Below are 25,835 nucleotides of genomic sequence, written 5' to 3' on the forward strand. Positions count from 1 at the left end.
ATGTACTATAACAGCTATTTACACATCATCTACATTGAAGTAGGTAGTATAAATAATCTGGAGATGATTTAAAGTATTGGGGAAAATATGCGTAGGTTATATGCACATCCTACACATTTTTTTTTTTTTTGGTAGTACTGGGGGTGGAACCCAGAGGCTTTCTACCTCCAGGCTATACTCCCAGACCCATTTTATATTTTATTTGGAAACAGGGTCTCACTAAGTTGCTGAGTGACTCACTAAGCAGCTGAGGCTGGCTTCGAACCCGTGCAATCCTACTGTCTCAGCCTCCCAAGCTCAGGGATTACAAGCGTGCACCACCACGCCCGGCACATCCTACACATTTTATTCTGTAAGTAACTTGTGTATCTGTGAATCTTTTATCTACAGGGGGTTCTGGAACCAATCCCCCACAGAACTGAGAAAGGACTATTGCTAACCCACAGTATTATATGATGTTTAAATGACAATAAATATGCAAATAACATAGCACAATACCTGGCCAGCAGCATATGCTTAATAACTGTTCCCTTCATATAAAAAAATAGATTTAGAATTTAGCTATTGTATGTAAAACTTAATCATAGCTGTTAGTCAATAGGATCCATTTTCCTTATATAATGATTACATCAAATATGTTACAGTATATGAATATATTTTCATATACAATATCTGATATATATTGGTTGTAAAATAAGGAAACTAAAGATTAATTTTCAACATGTTTCCCAGATAGTCATAGATAAAAGTATTTTTGAATGAGTAAACATAGAACCTAATTAAAGAACAAGAATAAATAGCTCATGTTTCTAATAACAGCCTAAATTCATAAATCACTAATACAAAGTTGCCCTTTTAAGAATGTATACTCATTTGTTAAATCACTGGATAAAGAGGAGACATTGTTTGCTCACAGAATTTCTGCAAGCATTAAATGTGTGTCTAATTGTAAAGGTCTATCCCAATGGGCAGTGAAAGGGGGGAGGAAGGAGAGAGGGAGGGAGGGAGGAAGGGAGAAAGGGAGAGGGGGGGAATGTGTGTGTGTTGTTACTGGAGATTGAACTCAGAGGTATTTTATCTCTGACGTCCACTCCCAGCCCTATTTTACTTTTTATTTCAAAACATATTCTCTTATATTCTGCAACTTATTCTCAGTAAGTTGCAGAGGGCTTTGCTAAACTGCTGAGGCTGGCTGCAAATCTTCCATTCTCCTCTCTTAGCTTCCCAAAGCCTGGGATTACAGATGTGCACCACCTTGCCCAGCTAGTTGTTTTTATTCCCTGGTCACATAAGCAGAGCTTGGCCAGGTTCTCCCACAGTCCTCACCTCTGTCTGGGACAGATGGGAAACAGAATAGGCAAGGGCATCATCCCAACATACAGGAACCCTGGATGAAAAAAAAAAAACAACCTATGTGCACCAAGACTTGGCTAAGTATGAGCTTGTGAGGGATAATTAATGGCAGCAAGAGACAGCAGGCACACAAGCAGACCTGGTGATAACCAGATATTTGATTGGGACTCTTCCTGTCTTGCTTCTGACTGATTCTCAAATACATGAGCAAGGAGATACCAATGTATGGGGCAGATGCCTGGAGGCAGAATTTACAAAGGAAATGGTCAAAAGAAAGTTCCAAGGACTTGGGACCCCCGACAATATCCAGGAATACAGAATGTGATAATAGCAGAGGATTCTATCTGAAGGATGTATTTGGTTTTAAAAAAAAAAAAACTCACCAGCGCTATGTGCATATATGTCACGATCAGTACACGCTACATTATGATGAGAGACTGTCCTGCACCCGTAAAAGTATTTCTAAAAGTCATTAAAGCACTTAACTAATCCAAAGAAATAGAGAAGGAAAAAAAGAAAATATAAATTTTTAAAATTATATGCTGATAGATTTAAACCCATCCACACTGATAATTACGCCAAGGTAAATGGTCTGAGCCTCCCAGTAGGAGTCACAAATTATAAATGATAAAAAAAAAGTGAGACCTAACTATGAGTACAAAATCCTACTTAAATATAAAGATTTTAAAAGACTACAGGTAGAAGAACAGAGAAAGATACATCTTATGGAGTGACTAAATTATTACCGGATAGATTTCAGAATAAGGAGTTTTTTCAGGGATAAAATAATAAAGGTGTAAATTCATTAAGAAAACGTAGAATCCCAAATGTATATGAATGCAAGTGGTAATACTTGTCAAATACATGAAGCAAATATGAAACAACTGAAAGGAGAAATAGACACAATTAGGGCTGAAGACTTCAATACTATCTTCTCTGTAACAAACAGGAAGGCAAAGAAGACTTAAACAGCACTTTCTACCTACGTGACCTCATCGACAATCAGACTATCCAATAAGAATACAGCATATACCTTTTAAAGTACAGATGAGTCACTAAGATAGCTTGTATTCTGGGCTATAAAAGCAATTCTCAGTGTGTGTGTGTGCGCGTGTGCGTGTGTGCGCACATGCGTGTGTGCAGAGACGTGTTCTACCACTGAGCTACACCCCAGCATTTTTAGTTTTGAAACAAGGTCTTGCTAAGTTACCATAGGTTGGCCTTGAACCTGGAATCCTTCTCATTCTCAGCTTCCCAAGCACTGGGATTACAGGTGTGCACCTATTGTCTGACTCAATTTTAAAAAGATTAAAATCATATGAAGTATATTCTTTTTGATGTCAAAATAATTAAACTAGAAATTATTATTATTATTATTATTATTATTATTATTATTATTATGTGATACTGGGGTTCCTGGAAACCCTTCTACCTCTGGGCTACACTCCCAGACCTATTTTTTATATTTTTATTTGGAAACAGGGTCTCTTAAGCCAGCGCGGCTGGCTTTGAACCTGCGCGATCCTACTGTCTCCACCTCCCAAGCACTGGGATTACCAGCGTGCACTGCCACGTCCGGCCCTAGAAATAATTTTTAAGTCTTGTGGAAAATCCCTAAACATTTGGAAATAAATTGACATACTTCTAAATAAACAATGAGTTATAGAAGAAATAACAAGAAAATCAGAATATATTTTGAAGAGAATGAAAATACAAATTATAAAAAAATTTGTGAAATGTCACTAATACAAGGACTTAAGGAGAAATTTATAGCATGATTTATTTACATTAAAATATCAGAAAAGAAGATTTGAGTTAATTCTAAGGTAGGAACTGACAAACATTTTCTTTAAATGGTCAAATGGTAAGTATTTTAGACTTTGCAAGCCATATAGCCTTGTCTTTGTGTTACTATAGTGGAATACCTGAGACTGGGTCATTTATACAGAACAGATATTTATTTCTTAGAACAGATATTTATTTCTTACAGTTCTAGAGGCAGGGAAGTCTAAGAGCAAGGGGTCTTGTCTGGACAGTGCTTTCCTGCTACCTCATTCCTGTGGCAGAAGGTGGAAGAGAAAGAGAGCTCACACAAGAGACCACAAAAGGACCAAACATATTTATAACAAATTCATTCTCAAGATAACTCACATACTCCCACAATAATGGCATTAATCCAGTCATGAGAGCATATGAGCAGCAAACCTACCTAAATAAAAAGATGCTAATAGATCACAGGCAGAAGAATAGACCCAACTGACTCTTCCTAGGTACTACCTTCCATCACTGTTGCGCTGGGGACCATATTCAAACCACTGCAAGTACCTATCCCAACTCCTCAGTTCTGTTATGGCAACTCCAAATTGGCATAAACAATATGCAAATTAGTGGATAAGGTTATGCTCAATAAAATTTATATTTACAGAACAGGCTGTGGGCCAGATTCAGGGTATGGGCTGCAGTTTGCCAGCCTCTGATGGAATATTGGCTCCATAAATGCAAATAATTGTGTCTGTTTTGTTAATTGTGGAATCCTTAAAAAAAAAATAGAATAGTGAATGGCCTTCATTTATGTGTAACAAATATTTGTTGAATAAATGAACTCATATAATTCCAGAACATGTTACCGTGAGTCAAATACTATTATCATTTGGCAAATGAGTAAAATAAGAGAAAATGATGTGCCATATCACCAGAGAGGTGAAAGTATTTAAGCACAGATCTTTCCCATTCCAAAATTCTGTGTTTCTCCCTATATTGCACTAATAAAGCATTACTGAATAATTATAAAAGATTCACATCATCACATATTTTCATTTTTATTTATAATTTTGTGTGTGAGTGGGGATTGAAGCTAGGGGCATTCTACCTTTGCACTACACCCCAGCCTCATTCTTTTTTGTTTTTCTTTTTGTGGCATTGGGGATGGAACCCAGGAGCATTCTATCTCCGAGCTACACCCCCAGCCCTATTTTTTAATCTTTATTTTGAAACAGAGTCTCACTGGGTTGCAAAGGATATCACTAGCTGAGGCTGTTGATGAATGTGATCCTCCTATCTCAGCCTCCCAAATGCTGGGTTTATAAGCGCGCACCACCACACCTGGCTTTTTTTTTTTTTTTTTTTCTTTTTTGAAAACAGGGTGTCCCTAAGTTGATGAGAGCCCGGTTAAGTTTCTGTGGATGGCTTAGAACCTGTGTTCCTCCCGTATCTGCCTTCCAATTCTGGGATTATAGGCCTAAACCCCAATCCCTGGTTCTGTTAACATATTCTCTACATATCTATTTCCTTACTCATGGTTTGTACTCTCCTGAGCCTTAGGATCAAATGAACAAGGCATATGTCCATATATATTAAACCTCTATCTAGGCAGGGTGTGGTGGCACACGCTTGTAATCCCAGCATTCGGGAGGCTGAGACTGGAGAATCGCGGTTCGCGGACAGCCTCAGCTACTTAGTGAGGTCCTCTGCAACTCAGTGAGACCCAGTTTCAAAATAAAAAATAAAAAATAGGGCAGGGGCTGTAGCTCGGAGGTCAAATGCCCCTGGGTTCCATCCCTAGACCTGCAAAAAAACAAAAACAAAAACAAAAAACCTCTATCTAGGTCTGCAGTTTTCATCTATGAAGAGTAATCTGTGGTTACATATTTATATATCTATATTTATGAATTTCATATTTGGATGAATCAACTGATGCAACTAAGCCAATACAATAAATTTTTGCCTTTAGAGAGTTTAATTAGAAAAACTTAGGCTTATTTAAAACAGACAGCATGTCTGGAGGACCCAGTCAATTGTATGCACTCAGACACCGAGCACGGGCCAGTACAACATTAATTTGTATTTACTTTTCAAATGCACAGAGAATGAAAAATGTGAGGGTGGAAAAACAAACACCCCAAATTTCCCGTTCCTCTTTGCCTTATTTCGATCCTCTCTGCATGAGAGAGAGAGGGCCCTAGTCTCCAGTACCACTCGTGCACAGTAGCCCATCCAGGGTGTTTCATGCTTTTAGTTACCAGCTCCCATAGCTGATCATGCACATCTGCTTCCCTTCACAAGTCAATAATCTATGCCAGCTGTTTTCCAAAAATAGGAGTTAGGAGGAATAGACCAGGGCTGATCTGAATGTAGATTCTGTGGACCACATATTTTTCCACTTCTTCTGAGCATGGTTGGGGTTTTGCCACCAACACACTAGGCAGAAAACTTGAAAGAGTTGAGCTATTGTTTTGTTAAAATTTCCTTTTTTGGATGGTCAGGGAAAATTCTGTTAAAAATCTGTGTACATGTGACCAACTCTGCATACTAAAGAAGCTATTGAAGGATAAGACAGCTAGCATCCAGAGTTTGCTTGTCTTAAAGGCCTAGTGCTTATTGTAATCGGACACTCTAATGATCGATGGTGATACCACACTGCTGAGAATCCAAGGCTTATACAACCATTAAAAAATTATTCAACTCAGCAGAATGATGATTAAAGTAAATGAAAAAGGATATAATAAAGCTGAACTCATCGGCTTCCTGACCGTCGATCTTACAATAAAACATATCTAAATTTTATAAAGCAACATAAATATTTGGGATAAATAAAAATAGACTGCCTACTGAAATAACATAAAGAGGGTGGGAAGTATCTATAAGGAACAAAAGCCAGAAAAGTAAACTCAAAGAGTTTAATTTTAGGTTTTCAGTAGGAACTTAGAACAAATAGGCTGAACTATAAAATCGCATTTGCTTGTGCTAGTGTATGTTAGGCAAATGCTCCCTCTTTAATGTTAAGCATTAAAGAAGGTGATAAAATAGCCATTCTTGAAGTATACAATTTTCATATTCTTCTTAATCTTAACAAAACCTTTATTCCAAATCAACTGTAAGGGGAAGAACTGAAATTCAAACCAAATATCTTCCCAACTAAACCTCATGGTCTTTACTCTGAAGCTGTCCTGAGTTTCAAAGAACAAAAATACATACTGTGCATCACATGGAAAGTGGTAGATTACTGGTAAATATTTACCAAGGCCATATAGCCTTTTCTTAGTCTGTTTGTGTTACTATAACAGATTTTCTGAGACTGGGTCATTTATACAGAACAGGTATTTATTTCTTCTTACAGTTCTAGAAACAGGAAAGTCTAAGAGCAAGGGGCCCTGTCTATGCAACTCAGTGAGACCTTATTTCAAAATAAACAAAGGTAGAATGCCCCTGGGTTCCATCCCTAGTACCACAAAAAAAAAAAAAAAAAAAAGGATCTGGAGGCAGTCCTGTGCTGCCCTCCACGTTCCCCAAGCTAGCAGCTCTGAACCCTGAGTCCAGCACAGCTGGGCTCGATGAATTTGTCAAATTTTCTCCCTACATCAAGAAGTCAAACCCAGCACTCAATGATAATCTGGAGAAGGGACTCCTAAAAGCCCTAAAGATTTTAGACAGTTACTTGATCTCCCTCCTCCAAGAAGTAGATGAACCAGTGCCGAAGATGAGGGTATCTCAGGGGGAGTTTGTGATGGCAGTGAGCTCATCCTGGCTGCCTGCAACCTGTTGCCAAAGTTCCACGTGGTATAGGTGCCGTGTATCTACAAAGAGACCCTGAGCAGTTTCCACATTACTACACAATGGACAAATCGGCCAATTGGCAAAGAATCCTGGGGCCCTTTGTGCAGAACTGGAGGGCTGGAGTTTGAGGGGAAAGGACAGGGAATAAGAGTAAGATTTTTACTCTAGGGTTAAAATACAGAATGAAAAAAAAAAAAATGAAATTATCCCAGGGCATGTTGGCACTGGCCTGTAATCCTAGTACTTGGGAGGCTGAGACAGGAAATTGCAGATTCCAGAATAGCATCAAGACTTTCATCAATCTAGAGACCCTGTTTCCAAATAAAAATGAAATAGAAATGGGGATGTATCTCAGAGGCAGAATGCCGTCTGAGTTCAGTCCCCTGTAACACACACACACACACACACACACACACACACACACACACACACACACATATGACTGTGGCTAATAAAAGAGCCACAGAAGAAAGAAGAAACAAACAAACAAGGGCAGACTACCAACTTCTATTACCAAGAGTGGAACCAGACTAAAGAACACTCACACTTAATTTTTCTGAGATTACCATGATAGTCTTCATCATGTTCTGGTTTGCCATCATCACCCTACTAGGACTATTCTTTGAATATTCGTGAGCTCCAAATTATATTAAGAAAATAATTAAGTAACAAATATTGATATTTTAATCCTTCACAGGAACTTAAGGGGATATGTAAAAAATATGATACATACAGGAAAATTTTCTTATAGATAATTATGAGCCAGGTGCTAAGGCTCACGCCTATCATCCCAGTACTTGGGAGACTAAGGCAGGAGGATTACAGATTCGACACCAGCCTCAGCAACTTAGCAAAACCCTGTTTCAAATAAAATATAAAAAAGGGCTAGGGATATAGCTCAGAGGTAGAATGTCCCTGGGTTCATCCTCCAGTACCACAAAAAAAGAAAGAAGAAAGAAAGAAAGAAAGAAAGAAAGAAAGAAAGAAAGAAAGAAAGAAAGAAAGAAAGAAAAAGAGAAAGGACCATTACATAATACACCCTCACTGAAAGCATCATACCCAGGACCACTGTGGAAACTGACTTAAAAAAATCAGTCCAGAGAGACACAGATTTTAAATACTTTTAGGGTTAGGGTTAGGGTTGGAATTAGGGTTACGTTTAGGGTTATTGTTGGAATTAGGGTTAGGGTTAGGGATGGAATTAGGGTTATGGTTAGAATTAAGGTTGGCATTAGGGATAAGGTTAGGGTTAGTGTTGGAATTAGGATTAGGGTACGGGTTAGGGTTGGAATTAGGTCTGGGGTTATGGTTCAAATTAGTGTTAGGTTTAGGTATAAGATTATACCTAATGGAATGGGGTTAGAGTTAGGGTTAAAATTAGAATTAGGGTAGGGTTAGGGTTAGGGTTGGAATTAGGGTTAGGGTTTTGGTTCTCTTCAGAGTAACCAAGGCTATTCTTCTCTCTACCATTTATTTGTCACATAAATGTGTCAAGATCTCTGTCATGTAATTTTTATGTATTTACTCACTTATTCCTTTATATAGTTTTATTTATTTATTTATTTATTTATTTATTTTTGTGGTACTGGGGATGGAACCCAGAGGCTTTCTACTTCCGGGCTATACTCCCAGACCCATTTTATATTTTATTTGGAAACAGGGTCTCACTAAGTTGCTGAGAGCCTCACTAAGTAGCTGAGGCTGGCTTCGAACCTGCGCGATCCTCCTGTCTCAGCCTCCCAAGTGAGGGGATTACAAGCGTGCGCTACCACACCCAGCCTTTATATAGTTTTATAAAATAGGTATTGTCATATCATTTAAATTTTACAAATGAGGAAAAGTAGGTAACTGGCTCAAAGTTATACTGCCAGCGAGTGGCAAAAATAGATTTTCAACCTCTCAATACAGGGCCCTCATTCTTAACCACTAAGTTATTAGAGCCAGACAGGACCCACAAGGTCATCTATTCTCAAATGCTCATTTTATAGATAAGGATGACTTATCCCAGAGAGCTTAAGTGACATGTTCAAGGGCATACCTTCATTATTGGTGGAGTCAGTGCCAACACCAAACACTTGCTTTCCTAAGCTCCTTCCACTCTCCAATACTGCCTTTTCTAATACTTGAAAAATAGAAACACATTCTGATTTCCTACATCGATAAGTATTCCCATGAATTATCAATCTGACTCACTGTGTGATGCTCAAGAGACCTTCCATGATTTCTTTAACGCCTCAAAAAAATGCCAACCCTTGTAACTACAGGTCATTTAGAATGAGCAGTATTTTTATTTTATTTATCTATTTTGGTGGTACTGGAGTTCCTGGAAACCCTTCTACCTCCGAGCTACACTTCCAGACCTATTTTTATAGATTTTTTTTTTTTTAATTTGGAAACAGGGTCTCTTAAGCCAGTGCAGCTGGCTTCGAACCTGCACGATCCTCCTGTCTCTGCCTCCCAAACACAGAGATTACAAGTGTGCGCCACCATGCCCCACGTAAGAATGAGCAGTATTTTTATAACTCAAAAGTAGAATCCAAAATTACTAAGAGTTCTTCTTATTGATGGATCCATGGTATTTTTCCCTTGCGTTTTAAATAAGAATTGTGATCATTTATTTAATGTGCCCGTCTCCAAGGTTCATATTGGATCCACCTGGATTGCTTTACGACCACCAATGCTTGCGCTACATCCCAGGATGGTCTGAGGCTATGATCTAGGTACTAATATTTTGTAAAACTCCAAGGTGATTCAAACATGCAACAAGTTAAATAATCCAGGCTTTAATAATTAAAACTTAAGACAAATAAGTTACTTAACATTTTAAAATAATATTTCAAGTGGCATTATATCAACAAGGCCACACTAATACAGGTCGACCTCTAGCACTGTTGTCAACTACAGTAACCCAGGTTCCTCAAAAAATATTTTAAAAATATTTTTTAAAAACTGTTACATCATAGAAAACCAGCCTTAGTTACTTAAGATTCCTTTTAGCTGGTGCTATAGAGAAACATGCAGAAATCCCTAAACATACATATGTGAGAAAGTGAAACCTAAACAATCAGCCCAAACAACCTCAAGTCATGGATACACATCTCCTGTTGTTTCTATGTAGGTAAATAGAAAACCACCAAGTATATAATGAATAGCACTCATGAATTAAGTTGCTGACTGCAGTCTGTTCTCTAAAGCAAACACTAAGAGGTCTCTTCCTTGATTTAGGTCACCAATCAAAGACAACAGTCTGCATGTCACAAGCAGGTTTAACCATCACAGGCTTTGCACTCCATAACAGAAGACAAAGGGACAGATTCATCATAGAGTCACATGAAAACTCAAGAGGGTTTTCATCACTGAAGAATAAAATAACATTAAGGAATGTGTTAGTTTTTCATTCTAGTTATAAAATCTTAGTTATGATAAATATTTGTTAATTTTTACTCTCATCTACTTAGCCCTTTTATTATTTTTTTTAATCTTCCCTAACTCTGTTTCTCAAGAGATTGTTACTTTGACGCTGGCCTTGCTTTGTCCCAGTAACATAGTAAAAAGGCAACACTAAATACTTCTCAGGGCTTATTAGAATTTGATGCACATAAGAATATATACATTTCTTCTTTTTTTGTGTGGTACTAGGATGGAACACAGGGGTATTCTACCTTCGAGCTACACCCCCAGCCCTAGTTTTTATTCTTTATTTTGAAACAGAGTCTCACTGAGTTGCAAAGGGCTTCACTAAATAGTAGCTGAGGCTATCTGCAGACAATGATTCTCCTATCTCAGCCTCCCAAATGCTGGGATTATAAGTATGCGCCACCACACATGACTTCATTTGTTCATTTTTAATAATTATAACAAGATCACAGGTTCAAAACCAGCTTTAGCAACTTAGGGGGAATCTCGACAACCTAACAAAACCATGTTTCAAAACATAATATAAAAAGAGCTAGGGGTAGAAAGTTTCTGGGTTCAATCCTCAGTACCCTTCCAAAAAAATGTGATATATGCATAAAAGATAAAGAAATCTACTTACAGGTATCATCCAGTTAGCCAGGTCACCATATTTGGAAACCTGCATCGCTCCTAGCATTGTTAGATCAACATGTCCCCTGCAAAAGAAAAACATAAAATATAAAGCAAACTTCACAAGTTTCACATCTCTTTTTGCTTGAAACTGCTAGCAATTAAAATAATTCTATACCCCCAAAATACATTTGCCTTCCCTCTCCCCACAACTGACTTCTAAATAGATCAGCTCTAAGTTGATGCAGAGAAATAACCATTCAGAGTTCTCCAAAAAAAAATTATAGCCTATATTGTCTCCCAAAACAAGCTAAACACAGGTGTGCACTTTGAGTTTGTTTTCTTCAGGGAAGGGAGTATATAACTCGATTTGAAGACAAACACTAAATAGAAAGTGAATATACAGTTTGAAGAAAATATTCAGAACCTCAGAAAAGACCTTAGAAATACTGACTTCAATTGAATTGGCACAAAGATACACATTGCATTTTGGGGATACTTTTCATAATAGCGGGCTGGATATTTCAATTCCCAGCCTTCAGTGGGAATAATTTCCTATCTTCCTGCATCTGAACAGGCCTTGATAGTTTTCTGGCTGGGCACTGGGACTGTGTCTGGGAGCCCTGCTCACATGCATTGTGGATGACTCAGCTTCCTCAACACCGTGTGAAACATGAGGGGCTCCGTTATTACATACCCTCTAATCATCGCGAATGATTCATCGCTGGAGAAAAAAGAGGCTCCTGGAAGAACAGTAACTGTTTCCTTGCCTAAACACACACAAAAGAAAGAAAGACTGTTAGACTTTATGGAGATCAAGATGAAGAAAGAGACTGGTATTTTCTCTGCTTTCAAAAAAAAAATTAAGCTCCCCTTAACTAAAATGCGATGGCATAGGGGTAGGGGAGGCAGTAGGAAATGTCCAATCTGTGAGGAAGAGCATTTGTCACCATCACAAGTGAAGGGAAAGAAAAGCTGTGATTTCAAGATCACAGTGCAGAAAAGCTCCTGGACACATCGGGACCAGAAGCAGCCCCCGCGAGGTGATAAGAAAAAGCAGACTGACTTTCAGTAGCAGAATTATTTGGAAATTTCTACAGGTGATGCATTCTTTGATTCCAGCCTCCCACCACCCCCATTCCCTTCACAAGTCGCTGCAAAATGCTAACAGGAATGAGGAGGAAGTTCTGGGGTGACACCTGTCAGAATCCAATGCTACTGTAGGTCACCAGGGCAAAGGGACAGAAGAAACATGAAGAAAAGAAGAAATGTAACTCTGAAGGGAATGACACCGGAGATGCCCCTTAGATTTTTTATTTTTTAAAATCAGGGGATAACTTGCAGTCCCAAGATGAATCATTTTGAATATCACAGTGGTTTTATTTAACAATACCATACTGCAGACCTGAAACTTGCTTAGAGGCCATCTTAAGTATTCTCAATACATAGGAAAAATGGTAATGATATGAGTTTCACAATGTATATGTACAACAAATCATCACCTGTCGCATACTGAATAATTACCATTATACCTCAATACTGCTGTGGAGAAAATAAAACAAATAAAAAATCAACGAACAATATAGAATGGACCTACCTAATTCCTTAATATCTTTAAGCCTGAACCCTCTTCTTTAATCTTTCTCTGTCTCTCTCTCTCTCGCTCTCTCTCTCTTTCTCTTTCATCTTCACCGTCTAGCTCCTATATGCATCTGCTAAAAACACAGGACCTTGACAAAATCTAGGAATAACTTAGTAATACTGGCCAGTGTATTTAATGTTAACTTTCAAGAGGTCCTATAAAATTTATATCTTGCCCGGCGTGGTAGCGCACGCTTGTAATCCCCGTGCTTGGGAGGCGGAGACAGGAGGATAGTGCAGGTTCGAAGCCAGTCGCCCTGGCTTAAGAGACCCTGTTTCCAAATAAAAAGTATAAAATAGGTCTGAGAGTGTAGCCCCAAGGTAGAAAGGTTTCCAGGAACCCCAGTACCACCAAAAAAATAAAAATAAAAAATACAATTTTTATCTTTTTTAAAAGGCTTTTTAAAAATTTACATCTTTTTTTTTTTTTTTTGCACTACTGGGGATGGAACCCAAGGGCATTGTACCTCTGAGCTACACCCCCCAGCCCTGTTTTTTAGTCTTTTCCTTTTTTGAAACAGGGTATCACTGAGTTGTGAAGGGCATTGCGAGGCTGTCTGTGAACTGCGATCCTCCAGTCTCCACCTCCCAAATGCTGGGATTGCAAGCAGTGCCATCACGCCTGGCTAAAATTTACATCTTTTAATAAAAGTTCAGAGCTAGAAAAATGTGTTCAAGTATAACTAGTTTCCAAATAACTAGGAATAAGACTTGACCCATATCCAAACTGCTGTGGTCTAGCCATCTCCTTCCTGTCTGTTCAGGAGCTTCAGGTGCTCAGGAATAGCTCCTGGTCTCCACCAGAAAAGTGCTCACAAGCCAAAAGTGCTTACTTAGCCAAGAGTAAGTAGATTAACTGTCTGAGGACACACCATGCAGGGCTCTGGTGTAATATGGCAGACAAAAAGAAAGGAAAGAAAAGCTGTGATTGCAAGATCACAGTGCAGGAAAGCTCCTGGACACATCAGGACCAGAAGCAGTCACATCATCTCTGGCAAAACCCCCAGTTTCTCAAGTCCTGCTGAAGGATAACTTTCCCATCAATATCCTCCTCCATTGGAGCTGGAGTATAGAGAAGGAGGAAGCCTATATATACCATGCCTAATACCCTCCTTTCGGGGGAGTTTGAATCTAAACAATAGACACATTTTCAATTCTCACATCTTTCAAAGTACCATTAAATTGTAAAGTTTTGATAAATATTTTCTGGTATGGTTAGAAGGGGCTTTTAGTCTCACACCATAACGTAGTTCACAGTAATACTGGCGTCCTTGCACACAGCACTTGGCTGGCTTTCCCTCAGCTCCCTCCCTACTCCCCCTGCTCCCCATACAGGGTATTAAGATTGACACTGGTATTCTCACATCTGTCCATACTGTCCATGGAAGTGATTCCTCCAGTAATTCTCCCTCCACCTCCCCTTCCTTTACACCATCTTCCTGGCTCCACTGAGCTTCTCCTCCTGCATTATCTGAAGTCCCTCTGGTATCCTGATTATATCCTTCCACATATGGGAGAAGAAATATGACTCTTTTAGACAGCACACGAAACATGAAGGATTAAGTGAGAGAACTTGTATGAAGACCTTACTCTAGAGCCTGGCAGAGAAAATGAGCTCTGTAAATACTATCTATTATTGCCATCGTTACTATTTCTCTCTCCAAATCTATTTATAAAAGAGACGATACCGTCACTATCTAGGGATAAATTACTGGGTTATATGATAGTCCTATTTTTCATTTTTTGAATTCTCAGTAAATTTTGACATCCAATATCTAAGAAAAATAAATGCCCTACAGTTGAATTTATGATTTTCTAATACAGTGTTCAAATTTGGTCAGGCAGAGTCATATAACTATAATCAATAAGCAAATCAAAGATCATTTCATTTAGCTATTTCTGATTAATTTTTCTTTCCTCTAATTATTCTGTGTGTATCTGAATATGTTTATAATATTTAGTTAATAAAGTGATTTCATTTCATAGTTAATGAGTCCTTTGGCTCATAATTCAACAGGCCATTCACTTAATAGGGAGTAGATGTCTACTATATGCCTTAAACAGTGTTATTAAAAAAAAAAACCAGCTACCCTAAAATATTGGTTCTCAGACTTGAGCACCAATGAGAATCACAGAAAGGGCTTATAAAAATGTAGACTGCTCTTGCACCCAAATACCAACTACCAGTTTTTAATTCAGTAGGTGTGTGGTGGAGGCTAAGTATTTCCTTCCTAAAAAGTCCCTGGAGATCCTGATGCTGTGGGTCTAAGAAATTGGAGAAACATTGTCCTAAGCAAAAGGGCCTCCTATCCAGCAAGAGAGATAAACAGAGACAAATAATTACAAGGGAAAATGTGGTTCAGGGAGAAGCACTGTTGAGATGCAAAGGGACTGAAAAAGGACAATAAGCTGAAACTTGAAGAAGTTTCAGGTCATTCACTTAATAGGGAGTATATGTCTATTGGAGTTAGTGTATTCTGACTGCAAATTACTAGCAGGGAGATGAGGATGAAAAAGAAAAAAGGCAAAACACCCATCTGGTGAGGGGCACAGTGCACACAAAGGCATTTGGGAAGGAAAGCAGGAGCCTTGATCAAAATGTACCTAGCAGCCAGGCTGAGTGGACAAAGGGATCCTTGCAGGGGCCACGAAAGATAAAGCTGGAAAGGTTGGTTGCAATCATTAGAGAAATGCTGTGCTATTTCCACTGTAGTCTGCAGGCCTGGGATTCTTTAGATGGTACAGACAACTCTACAACAGCTTTTCTCTTCCTTGGCACTACTGACCTTTGAGGCTGGATAACTTTGTGGAGGAGGAGGGGGGTCCCATGGTGTAGGATGTATAGCAGCATCTCTGGCCTCTATTCATTAGAGTCCAGTAGCACTCCCTCCCCCAGGCATGGTCATCAAAAATGTCTTCAGACATTGCCAAATGTCTCTAGGGAGACAAAATCAATCCCCTCCCAAACCTGTTGAAAACCACTACTGTAGTTATAGGGCAGGGGCCAGGGCTATTTATAGGTTATGATTAGCATGGTGATTCTTTCTGAATCAATTTTAATAAAGTGCAAATCACTGATAATATTATTATTTGTATATTAAAATAAGAAAACAGCATTAAAAGACAGAGAATTCAAGGTGTACATTGAGCTTCAAGGTTTTTGGTCTAATTTCCAAGTCTATGATTTATCTTGAATTGACTCTTGTGCAGGGTGAGAAAGTGAGGTATATTCCCATTTTTCTGCATAATAACCTTTGCCAACACCATTTGTTGAAAAGGCTATATTTTTTCCAGTGTATGTTTTGGCCCCTTTTGTCAAAATCAATTGGCTGTAAGTGTGCAGATTTGTTTCTGAGTCTTCTATTCTGCTCCATTGGGCTTCCTAATATGTGGAAGGTAGGAAAAAAATGGGTCATAGGGAAGAACTCTAGATAAAGGAGAAACTATAGATGAGCAAATAAGGTGACCTAATTGAGGAGAATAGAAAGAGGAAGAGAGAAATTCCCTAATATACATGACATACATTCACAAACATATCAAAGTACATTCAACTAAGCCAAACATGAGGAGGAGGGAGGGGGAGGGAATGGGGAGGAAATTGAGTAAGGGCTAATTGGTTGATGTGCACATGTATGCCTCTACCATCTTGTATTTCATTAAGATAGGACTACATGCACAATAAAAAAACTAAAAAGTAAAGATAAAATAAAAAAAATGTACATTGATATAAAGCAAAACCACAAGACTTATTAGAAATTTCCTAATTGCATCAAGTTACTACAGGTTTGAGCCCAGATTTTTCTCAGGACCTCTGAAATGCTATACACACTATTGTGTGCACCTCTGTAAAAGCCAGATTGTTGGCAGGTGTAACTAAGTGTACAGAAAAAGAAGCCCATGATCAGGAGCAATGGGAGTTTAGTCTCTAGCAATGTTATCTCAAGCATATCACTTCATTTTTCTGGGCCTCAGTTTCCCTATCTGTAAAACAAATTTCATTTGAGGCTTAAATAGTGCAACACATGAAAAAGTATTCTCTAAGACATAGGGTGCTATATCTCAATGGTAATTTATTTTTATATAACTTTATGAGACCATTATTCTGAAAAAAGGAATCCTTGGAAATAGCTCTACTATTATTTTGAAATTTTAATAGAATGATTACACCCAGAAACACAACTTTATATTGAAAGGGATTTCCATAAAAGTCCTTTCAAATCAACACAATGGGATAATTTGCCAGTTCATTTCCTGATAATTTGAGGAACTGAGAAAATCAAATTTATATTCTAGATTTGCTAACTCAAACTATCTACTCCCTAACTTGCACATCTCCAAAATCAAAAGCAACAAAAAATTTCAAAAAGGACTTCAATGATAGAGTTAAGAATATTACTAAGCTGATTTGCAGCTTGGTTTCCCATTATCAATGAATTTTTATTTTACCAAAGTAGTTTAGGACCATATATGGTATTTCAGAAACTACAATATAAAACCAATGGTTTCATTAGGACTGAGCTACTTTTAAGCTCAATGGATTTGGAAACACCTACTGTCTAACAATGTCATTGAAAAGATTAACTATTTTCCAAAGAAAGCAGGTTTTACGAATGCAAGCCTGAAATTTGGAAAATGGAGTTATTCATTTTGCAAATAACTCACTAACATCATAAATTAATTAAACCAAGCAGCAAATATTTTCACAGATCAATGAGCTATTGCTAAAGGGTACAGTACAATTAAATTACAGCCTTGGTTAAATGTCATTGCTTTATCACAGTGAGCCTTTCAGAGTTGAGACATGTTAGCTGATTCAACTATTCAACCAGAAGTTGTATTACTTCCCCAAACTCCAAGTTTCAAACATGAATTCTATATGGCAGCTGGCCTTTATGCTCAGCCCCCATTACTTCTGAGATTTATACATACTATTTTTGAACACAAAGTAAGAATAATATTTTATGGAAGTAGAATGAATAAAAGAGTGGTATAAAAATCATGTGGGAACATAGAAATTAGCTTCTGTGGGCAATCTACCCCAAGGATGAGCTGCAACCCCAGCATGATGGCACTGTTGCTTCCAGCACAGGCCGTGACCACAACCAACAGGCTTGAGCTGTTCTTTGTCTGTCAGGCTGCTAATTGACTCTATGTCCCAGTCTATAGCCAGGCTAAAAATAGAAGGCAAAGCATATGACTACAAAAATAAAGACAGAGCTCGAGTCTCCAGTTCAAAAAACTGTACTTCACTCACATCCTTGGGTGGCACTTAGTGGTTGAGGACATCCTTAAGCAAACCTGTACTTTTGAAGGATGCTCTCTCTCCCATGTCAATGAGGACTAGAGGACAATGAGCATCAATGACAACAAAATCCCATGCACTGGACCTTTGGTTGTTGTTGCAACGGACCCTCTTCTCCCTTCTGTATCCAGAGAAGAATTGCCTGTTTTTACTTGGGATTGGCCAAAGGCGGGAACAAGCAGGAAACCCAGCAGAGGAAACCCTCACCACCCAGATTGCTGCAAATTGGTGGTGTTCTTCCACCAAATGTCAAGGTTCCTGTTGGGTGGCCTTCTCTTGTTGCTGTGCCTCAAGGCCCAAGGGTAATAATTCCCTATGGAATTTCACCATCTTTTCTGGGTTTCCTTTAATCCTGTCTATACTGTTGTAAGTTTTCCTTTGCTTTAATGCTCCTCAATTATCCCATTTGAGAGACTGCCCTCCATTAATAGGCAGGTCCCTGACTGACCCATCAAAGCTCTTCCACTACATGTGCCTCCACTGGCATTTCTTCTTTTATTTTAGTCATCCCAGAATGAAAGGAAACCTCAAAGAGGAACCAGAAAGGCTTAACCCCACACACAAAATGATACACACTCTCCAAGAAAAGACAAAGAATTGAGTCCAGATGCTTGTTACTATGTGGCACAGAACTAAGTTAACAGCAAAGGAAAGGCTGGAAGAATATGTAATAAGTGAGCTTACCGGCATTGATTAGATCTGCATCGACTTCATGCTGAAATGGGTATGGACCCTGTCAAAGACAGCAAAAGAAGAGCTTCCTGAATAAAACTGTAAAGTAACTTTCCTAAAAATTTTTTAGAAGTTTTCATCCAAAGACTTGAGGTAAATCTTTTAAAAATATTTCCAGTGTTTCTATGGCTCTGTTTCTCATGTTTATTAGTCTTTCCTATACTAATGGTTATGATTATAAAAATGAAAAAAATTCAAAAAGTTACCAATTTAAAAGAATATTATGCTATTTAAAATATAAGTCAATAAAACAAAAAGTAATTACTTAATATATAGTATGCAACCAATGTTATTCAGTAAGCCTTTCTCCTAGGATCAATGATTACCAACTATACAGAAAAGGACTTGGAAATGTGGCTCTGCTTCCTGGTGTACAACACCTGAAGGCCTGAATTTGGGGCTTCAAATATTGCTTTTTTCTTCATCTAAGTTTAGAGACCTTTTTGTTCCCCTTACTCAGTAATTCTCAGTCAGGATTTTTTTTTCTAAATGTATTTTTTCCCTGTTTTGCAGTGCTGGGGATCAAGTCCAGGGTCTCAAACATACTAGGCAATGAGCTATACCACTCATCCTACACCCCCAGCCAATTGTGTACATATTTTATAAGGCAAATCTAATTCCTTGAAGGGGACAAGTAGTTTTGTAAGGTAGTATATATTCAAAAATAAGGGGGAAAAAAGAGGCATAAGACAGCTAAGAATGAGGAAAGATTGGCTATCTGTGAATTTTTTATATAACTTTAGAAGAGCAACCAAAAGTTTATCCTATAAAGAAACTGAAGAGGCAACTAATGTTTTAGAGCTACATGTACTTGCCTTTAAATGTTGAGCATGAAAAATTCATATAAACTTGTTTCCCTTGTCTTCAAAATGAGGAGTTGATTGTTCTAGACAAACTCAAAAGTACCTTAAAATTGAAAATCTTTGACTTCAATAGGATTCTGCTTCTATCCAGACACACAGATTTTTGTATCCTTGAAAATGCTCCAGATCATTGTTTCACTCAGCCAATGTCAACTATATGCCCATGATCACTACTTACATTTTACATATTAATATACATTTCCCATATGTACAATTTTATTGTATTACCACTTAAGGTCTACTGAGATATAAAAGACTGGAAATACTGTAAACTAGCAAGCTACAAATAATCCCTGTCAGAGCTCATAACTATGAACACTTTAATTTCCATCTTACCAAGCCCAGGACTCCATTTTCACTTTGAAGATGAACAGTCATATTTGGGCTGATAAAGTTGCTGGCCAGAAGAGGGATTCCTATGCCCAAATTAGCTAGAGAAAAAAGATGTTAAGGTCCAACATAACAAAGGTAGAGTGATTATGCTGAAAATCTCCTGCACATATAAATCTGAACAGAAACATCTTTAAAGGGAACTTGCTGTGAATGTAATAACAATGATAATGAATATGTTCTTCTATTGCTCTCTGGGCACTACTTAGTAATTCTCTGAAACGAAAATCCCTAATTAGTCACAGTCTTCTCAATAACACTGATATGCTTTCCCACAAAGATACCAAAGGGGTGCTTTCAGCAGCTAGTCAAAAGGTTATTCTAACAAAAGTATAAGACGTATTTTATTTTCACTAATGTGCTCAGCAAATTTGGATTGAAGTATTATGACTGGTGTATTATTAAACATGGTTTGCTCTTTGTTTATAAAACCATTCTCACTATACTAATCTCCTGCTAAATATAATGTTCCAAAATGGGATGTCATTTTTTTCAATTTTCAAAAAATTTTTTCTGAAGATAGCAAAATGTCCACCTAAAGTTGGGTTCCAACATTCCTTAGTAACTGAATCTTCTGGGAGAAAGGAAGACAGGGAGCAAACACAGTTGAAGCCACATTTAAAACTCACTGCATGAAGGCATCCAAGAGTTAACTGAGGATGTGGAATCTTCTCCTTAAGTGATTACAATAAAATAGAAAATTTGGAAATAGAGATAAAGAAAGACATATGAAGTGTCAAAAGAAAAATATGCAGGAACCACTGTAATACAAAACAACAGCTCATGAGTGTCCTTGGCTGTCCTTGCCTGCAAAGGGTACAGACACCAGGTTGATGAGCAAGTGCAGGATACTGGTGTAACTCAGCCCTGACTCCACCTCTAGTCCACCCTCTAAAAACATGAACATCCCAGAACAAGAGGCTGCTGCTGCTCACTCTTGAGATCCCCACGCGCTACCTTGCCTGTGTCTCTACTTTCCCATATAAACCTCTGTCTTTGTCTCTGACTGATGTCAAGGACCTCACTCATCCTGAGACGGAGTGCCCCTCTCTGAGAGCTGCTGGTGCCTCTGCTGTGATGAGAACAGGACCAAGCCTGACTCATATACTATGGTGTGGATTCAGTCCTGTTTCTCAACACAGGCAGGCCGAACAGATCAGATACATTCATACAGCTGGGAACGGATGTCTACTGCTGTCCGCTATCACAGCAGAGTGAAGACCTTACCAGAATTAGTACAAAGAATAATGGCAGTCTGATGAGATTCTAATTACAGTGAAATCCTTAGGAATCAAGGCAAGTACTTGGGAGGCTAAAACAGAAGGACCTAGTGAGACCCTGCTTCTAAATAAATAAATAAATAAATAAATAAATGGCTGGGTTGTAGCTTGGAGGTAAAATGACCCTGGTTTCAATCCCCAGTACTATCACACACAAAACAAGTTGGATCTTATGTTTCAGTACATACACAACTTTCAGAATATAGAGAAAATAAGCATTACCCTTAGTAATGCTGAGATTTGAAATCTTCACTGTATGTAACCTCTTTTCCTAATAACCTCTATCTAATATGCCAAACTATTGAACTCCATTGCATACTAGAAAATAGCTAAGATAATTTTGGGTTGCCCTTTTGTTTCAAGAAGGCAAACAGACTATAATCCCCATTCCAAATACTTTGATGTCTTTGGGATTATGTGCCACATTTTACAAAAAACTGATCAAAGGTCTTATAAGTTACCACGGACTGGAGATTATCATGATTCAGGAGACCTACTCATCTGATTAATCTGGGGACAGTAAGGGCTCAGTCCCTAGCCAGCCTCAGAGAGATAAAAGATACCATACATGCCGTCCTCGAATTCAAGAGCCGCCCGCCTGATGATGCGCTCCCTTACATTATCCCCGGATTTACTGGATTTGGCTTTTCCATCCCCCTCCTTCCGAGTTGATAAACGCTTTAAAATAAACAGAAATACATTAGTCATGATGGAAGATATGTTATGTACTTTATCACTGCTGCAATATAAAATTTTACTGGCAAAAAAGGTGATCTCCCATTGCTAGTAAGAGGCAAATTTGCAATAAGTAGAGAAATTTTTTAAAAAATAATTCGGTTGACATTTGATGACAGAAGTAATTCTTTAGGAAGTAAAGTGAAAGAGGGTCACGCTTATTTGGAAAGGAAGAAACACCTGTTCTGAGGCAAATGAGCCGCCCTGGCCCTGCTATTATCATTGATGGCTACTACTGTTACTCCTGAGACTCCTATAGCTGAATTCTCCTCAGGTGTTCAGAGACTGTGCGGGAACAAAGCAAAAGGAAGAGACCTTGGAAATATGTTTTCAGGGCTGTCAGAATGTGTTTACTAAGTATTGCTGTTGCCAATTGCCCATTTCCACCTGCAGAGCTAGACTGTTTTTTCTCCATGCGCAACACAGAATTCAAGAAAATATCCAGGAATCAGGCAGAAAACTCTTTCCATTACTAAATCTCCTTGACAATGACTAGTTACTTCTACAAATGTCCCATCTTTTCTCTCAAGGCCCATGATAAGAGTTCTGGATTGCGGAATGTCTTTCTGTTTGATTTCCAGAGGGTAGTGTATATCTCTGATTCCTTATATCCCCTATTTTATGTTTACTCTATTGCAGATCCCTAGACATTTTTGAATCTTGACATCAATGCTGGCCCAGCTGGTCATTCTTTATACTCTCGTTGGCCTTGGAATACTTCCAATGCTCCCAGTTCTGAATCCATGTACAGATCTCATACCCACCAGCTGCTCAGAGCCCAAAGATAATTAAAAATGATATTCTTTCTGCATTCCTGGAAAAGTACAAAGCAATTTCAAGGTAGACAGACATTTCTGAGAAATCAAACATTAAGACTCCAGCAGGGGAAAAGCCACAAAAGACCTGATTATTCTTCTCAACCCTCTCAGACAACTAACTCAAACCATGCATCTTTAATTAGAACCCTTACAGAATCCTAGCAGATACAGGCTAGAGAACCATGGGGTGTGGCAGTATGTGCCTTATAAATACAAAAGACACTGCAGGGCTGGACAGGAGCACAAGCGATCAAGTTCCTTAGGAGTGGGCATAAGAGAAGCTCCTACTGAGACCCAAACAAAGCAAGTTCTCCTGATGAGCTCCAATTTCCTGTCATCTGAAATGTCCTCAGGGACACATGTCTCTGGTAATGAGATCCAAAAATACAGACAAAGAAGCTAATTACCTCAATTCGTTTTTCATATTTTTCTCCCTTGATAAGGCGATGCACATAAATCTTAGGAATATGGATATCCTCTGGAGCAAAAGATCCAACATCCACAATTTCTTCAACCTAAACAAAGATAAAAAAAAAAACATTTTAAATTAGATGGTGAAAGCTTAAAATGAACAGATACGTTTTTGTTGCCAACAAACAGATACATTTTTTGTTGGTTACACAAGGTAACTATACATTTGAGAGAATATGTATATGTATCTCTGTATGTATAGCATGGATATGTATAATGTATGTCATGCCTACCAGGTCCACAAATTCAAACACATGTGTCTGAACATAAGATACACAACGTCAGAACTTAGTCTTTTCCTAAAAGAACTTCAGTTACAAATTTATCAAATGGTTGTCAGGACAGCTGCTTGAACTTGCACAAATTGCAGCTCAACTCTGTGAAACTTGAAAGCACATTCCTTAAACACAGATTTTCAAAATTAATGGGAAACTTATCATATCAAAGACAAAAATCTGTAACATCTGCTTGGTCAATGGAAGAAATCTTTAAATATAGATACAAATGCTATTTGCAACAGTTTTTAATTATTCCTGTGGTTAGCTGCCTAGGACCATGGTGATAGAACTGCAATTGCTGAAATAATTTTACTTAAAGATGGATAATTAATTTTAATATGGAAATGTCAAGATGGAAATATTACTAACTAGAAATAGAAGTAGTTGATTTAATTGGAGTTCAAATTATTCACAGAGCGTAAGGGCATTTTATAGCAATACAAAATGGCCCAAAGTTAGTCTGCTATTTTAGAATTCATTTTAAAAAATGTTTTTCTGGGTGTGGTGATGTATGCCAGTAATGCCAGTACTTAGGCAGCTGAAACAGGTTCGAGAATAGTCTCAGTAATTTATTGAGATACTTAGAAACCTAGTGAGCCCATTCAAAACAAACAAACAAAAAAAGTTAAAATAGATGGGGGTGTAGCTCAGAGGTAGAATGCCCTTGGGTTTAACCTCCCATACCACAATAAAAGGAAGGAAAGAAGGAAGGGAAAAAGAAAGGAAAGAAGGAAGAAGGGGGGGAGAAAAGTTTTTAACATAAAAAACCCTCCAATAGAAGAACCAAGAAAGGCTAATCTACACACTGTTAACACTATTGTGAATAAAAAATTAGCTTTCTGATGATGAATTTATGTGTGTGGTTGTATGTATATATATATACATATATTTCTTTAAATTTTGGAGACTCAGTGTAATAGATAACATGTCTGATATCTTTAGTTTGGATCGTGACTGTCCCCCAAAGGTCCATGTGCTAAAGACAGTCTTGGGGTACAACTCTTAGGAGGTGGTGAAAACTTTGAGATGTGGACACTTGCAGGAGTTCCTTAGGTCACGAGGGTGTGGTCCCAAAGAACATTATAAAACTTCACCCCTTTTGTCTCTGTAGTTTGCTTTCTGGCCGTGCCATGGTCAGTTAGCTCCACCATCTCTCCCCACGATTGCCATTCATCACCCCCATCAGAGGCCTAGAAGCAATAGGTCTGCCTGAGCTGATCATGGACTGCACCCTCTAAAACCATGAGCCAAAACGAACCTTTTCTCTTTGTAAATTATCTCAGTAACTTTGTTACAGTGGCAGAGAGCTCACTGATATTATACTCAAGGCAAATCATTATTTGCTTAAATGAACTGACTTATTTACAGAGGAACAGTTGTATTGCACTCATCTCCTAAAAGATTAACAAGGCTGCCCAGCAGTGTGTGAGGTGAATCGCCCTCCTTATGCTGCGCCATCACAGCATGCCCTCGCCACGCTCCTCCTTCAGTGAAGAAATATCAGAGACACTTTAGTTATTGTCCAATGTTCTCAGATAGCTTAAAAGGACCGAGATGAGGTGGATGCAAGCTATAATAAGCCACCAAGATGACGTGGATGCAATCCTTAATAAATAGAAGCATCTGGATTGAACAGAAACCCCAAGGAACAGTCAACAACCATGAAGCAAACAAGTAGAGCTAGTGTATAGAGATGCATCTGAGGAGTTTGTGGAGGACAAAAAGACTCATGGCCCTATCTCTGAATTATTCTTTCCAACTCTCTTTACACCCTTCTCTATACAAAGTGGGGACCAGGTAACAGCGAAGTGGAGATGAGAAGCACAGAACACCCTAAGCATGTTGTTGCATGTGGCTTGGAACTATCAACTGTTAGGGTTCTATTCACATCTTTATACTTCTCCAATTTTCATAGAATTTTTAACTTTATGTTTATACAGTAATAAGTATGAAAATTTAATATTCATAAATATTGACCACAGTATTTACTGTAATGACTTGGAGATATCGTAGGTGGTCAACAAAAGAGCAATGGTGAAATAAATACTGTGTTTCCACATGTTGAATAAGTATTATATCTCAAATGACTTTTCATAAGTTAATATTTCATAAAAATGCAACATTTTGCATAAGTAATATGTATAGATATGCACTTTGCCCTAATTGTTTTTTTCTCTTGTTCTTTCATTTCTGATAAACATGTATTACTTGTACATGTTAGTGGGGTTTTCTGTGATACTTCAACACATGTATATAGTGCCTACACACTGTCAAATCATGGCAATTACCATTTTCTTTCAGCATAATTATTTCTCTGCCTATGAAAATCTAAAATGCATTGAAGTGCTAACAGTTACTAGCTCAGGGTAATAGGACACATTATGTTTGTTTAC

The 25,835-nt window shown here is 38.1% G+C and overlaps 1 protein-coding gene across 1 annotated transcript in view; it reads right to left on the reverse strand.

Annotated features, from left to right (window-relative positions):
- The window catches only part of OXCT1 (3-oxoacid CoA-transferase 1), a gene marked incomplete at both ends in the record, with an annotated part of 153,483 nt that overhangs the window by 53,946 nt on the left and 73,702 nt on the right, over nt 1-25,835 (reverse strand). The window contains 6 exons of the mRNA XM_080715878.1: nt 10,943-11,018; nt 11,630-11,702; nt 18,560-18,608; nt 19,807-19,901; nt 21,704-21,818; nt 23,101-23,208. Of these exons, the coding sequence (XP_080572004.1) occupies nt 10,943-11,018; nt 11,630-11,702; nt 18,560-18,608; nt 19,807-19,901; nt 21,704-21,818; nt 23,101-23,208 (516 nt within the window). The remainder of the gene's footprint in view (nt 1-10,942; nt 11,019-11,629; nt 11,703-18,559; nt 18,609-19,806; nt 19,902-21,703; nt 21,819-23,100; nt 23,209-25,835) is intronic.

Source organism: Muscardinus avellanarius (genome assembly GCF_963383645.1).
Source record: "Muscardinus avellanarius genome assembly, chromosome: 1".
Classification (NCBI taxonomy): domain Eukaryota; kingdom Metazoa; phylum Chordata; class Mammalia; order Rodentia; family Gliridae; genus Muscardinus; species Muscardinus avellanarius.